The following is a 2,103-nucleotide window of genomic DNA, read 5'->3' as shown; positions in this document are numbered from 1 at the left end:
ATTTTCTGGCATGCAATAATGTTGGCTAGACTTGCTCCGGAATTTTAAGGGCCTTCCTCAAATTTCTGCCCCAGTTTCTGATCCTGGGGGGGGGGAGTGAAATGGAAATTTTATTAAGATATGACCGAACTTACAAGGCTTCCTACGTATCACCTCTTAAATGGAAATCATGTCAAGCGTAGTTCAATTACATCAGATGAAGAAATGTTAGTAGTCTAAACATAGTATCTCTTGAATGCGTCGGAATTGATTGGTTTTTGCGAGACTTCTCCATCTATTTCTGCAAGTATGAGTGCTCCTCCTGTTAGCACCCTGTGAACTATATAAGGATCTTGCCAGTTGGGAGAGAACTTCCCTTTGGGTTCATCTTGATGTGGGAAGATCTTCTTCAGCACCAACTGTCCTGGTGCAAATTGTCTTGGCTTGACCCTTTTGTTGAAAGCTCTTGACATTCTGTTCTGGTAAAGTTGACCGTGGAATACTACATTTATCCGTTTTCCATCTATAAGGGCCAATTGCTCATAACAGCTCCATATCCATTCTGTAGCGATGAGTTTGACTTCCTGTATGATCCTTAAAGAAGGGATCTCTACCTCGGCTGGGATGACAACTTCGGTGCCATAAACCATCATGTAGAGAGTTGCCCCGGTTGATGTGTGAACTGTAGTGAAGTATCCCAACAAAGCAAAGGGTAGTTTCTCATGCCATTGCTTGTGGTTTTCCACCATCTTCCTTAGTATTTTCTTGATGTTTTTGGTGGCGGCTTCTACAGCTCCATTCATCTGAGGTCTATAGGCTATGGAATTCTTGTGCTTTATTTTGAATGTCTCACACATGGCTTTCATCAGATCAGATATTGGCGGCATTATCAGTAATAATGGAGTCGGGAACTCCGAATCGGCAAACAATATGATCTTTGACAAAGTCTGTGACGACTTTCTTGGGTACGGCTTTGTAAGATGTAGCATCTACCCATTTTGTGAAGTAATCAATGGCTAATAGAATAAACATGTGCTCGTTTGAAGCTGTGTGCTCGATAGGACCGATGACATCCATTCCCCAGGAGGCGAATGGCCAAGGTGAGCTTGTGGCATTGAGCTCATTTGGCATCACTTTTATCATATCGGCATCCACTTGACATTGGTAACATTTGCGGACATACTGGACGTAGTCTGTCTCCAAAAGTAACAAGCCCTAAGTATTTTCATGGCCACGACAAAACCATTCATATGCGGGACGTAGGTCCTAGCATGTATCTCCTCGAGTAGCTTAAAAGCCTCTTTTGCGTCGACACATCTTAGCAATCCCAAATCAGGAGTTCTTCTATACAAGTTTCCTCCACTGTGGAAAAAGTGATTGGACAATCTCCTAAGTGTGCATTTCTGAGTGTGGTTCACATGCTCCAGATATTCTCCTTTCGCCAAATATTCCTTGATGTCATGGAACCAAGGATTTCCATCCATCTCTTCCTCGACGTGGGCACAGTAAGCTGGTTGATTATGGATTCTCACTGGGATTGGATCAATGGAATTCTTATCCGGATGTTGTATCATGGATGACAAAGTGGCCAAAGCATCGGCAAACTCGTTCTGAATTCTGGGAACATGCCAAAAATCTATCTTTATGAACCCCTTTATCAATTCCTATACATGGTGTAGATATGGCAATATCTTGGAATTCTTGGTGGTCCACTCTCCTTATACCTGGTGCACAAGCAAATCTGAATCACCTATTACCAGCAGCTCCTGAATATTTATGTCGATTGCCATGTTAAGTCCTAGTATGCAGGCTTCAAACTCCGCCATGTTATTGGTGCAGGGAAATCTGAATTTGGTAGATACCGGATAATGTTGACTTGTTTCTGATACCAAAACCGCTCCAATGCCCACTCCTTTGAAATTGCAGCTCTATCGAAGAACATGCTCCAACCGTCACATGCTTCGGTAATGTTCTCTCCTACGAATGACACTTATTCATCAGGAAAATACGTTTTTAGGGGTTTGTATTCTCCTCCTATCGGATTTTCAGCAAGATGGTCTGCCAATGCTTTTAATCGCCTTTTAAGTTACATAGACGATATCAAACTCACTCAATAGTATTTGC

General features: G+C 42.4%; 1 protein-coding gene across 1 annotated transcript; it reads right to left on the bottom strand.

Annotated features, from left to right (window-relative positions):
- Positions 1–215: 215 nt before the first annotated feature.
- Positions 216–1,805, bottom strand: LOC138877984 (uncharacterized). The gene is made up of 3 exons (XM_070157635.1): positions 1,704–1,805; positions 1,398–1,589; positions 216–968 (listed from the first exon to the last, which is right to left on the bottom strand). Exons 1-3 carry the CDS (start codon positions 1,803–1,805, stop codon positions 216–218), a joined length of 1,047 nt encoding a protein of 348 aa, XP_070013736.1.
- Positions 1,806–2,103: the final 298 nt, after the last annotated feature.

This window comes from Nicotiana sylvestris, chromosome 9 (genome assembly GCF_000393655.2).
Source record: "Nicotiana sylvestris chromosome 9, ASM39365v2, whole genome shotgun sequence".
Taxonomy (NCBI): domain Eukaryota; kingdom Viridiplantae; phylum Streptophyta; class Magnoliopsida; order Solanales; family Solanaceae; genus Nicotiana; species Nicotiana sylvestris.
This window is presented reverse-complemented; position numbering and strand designations above follow the sequence as displayed.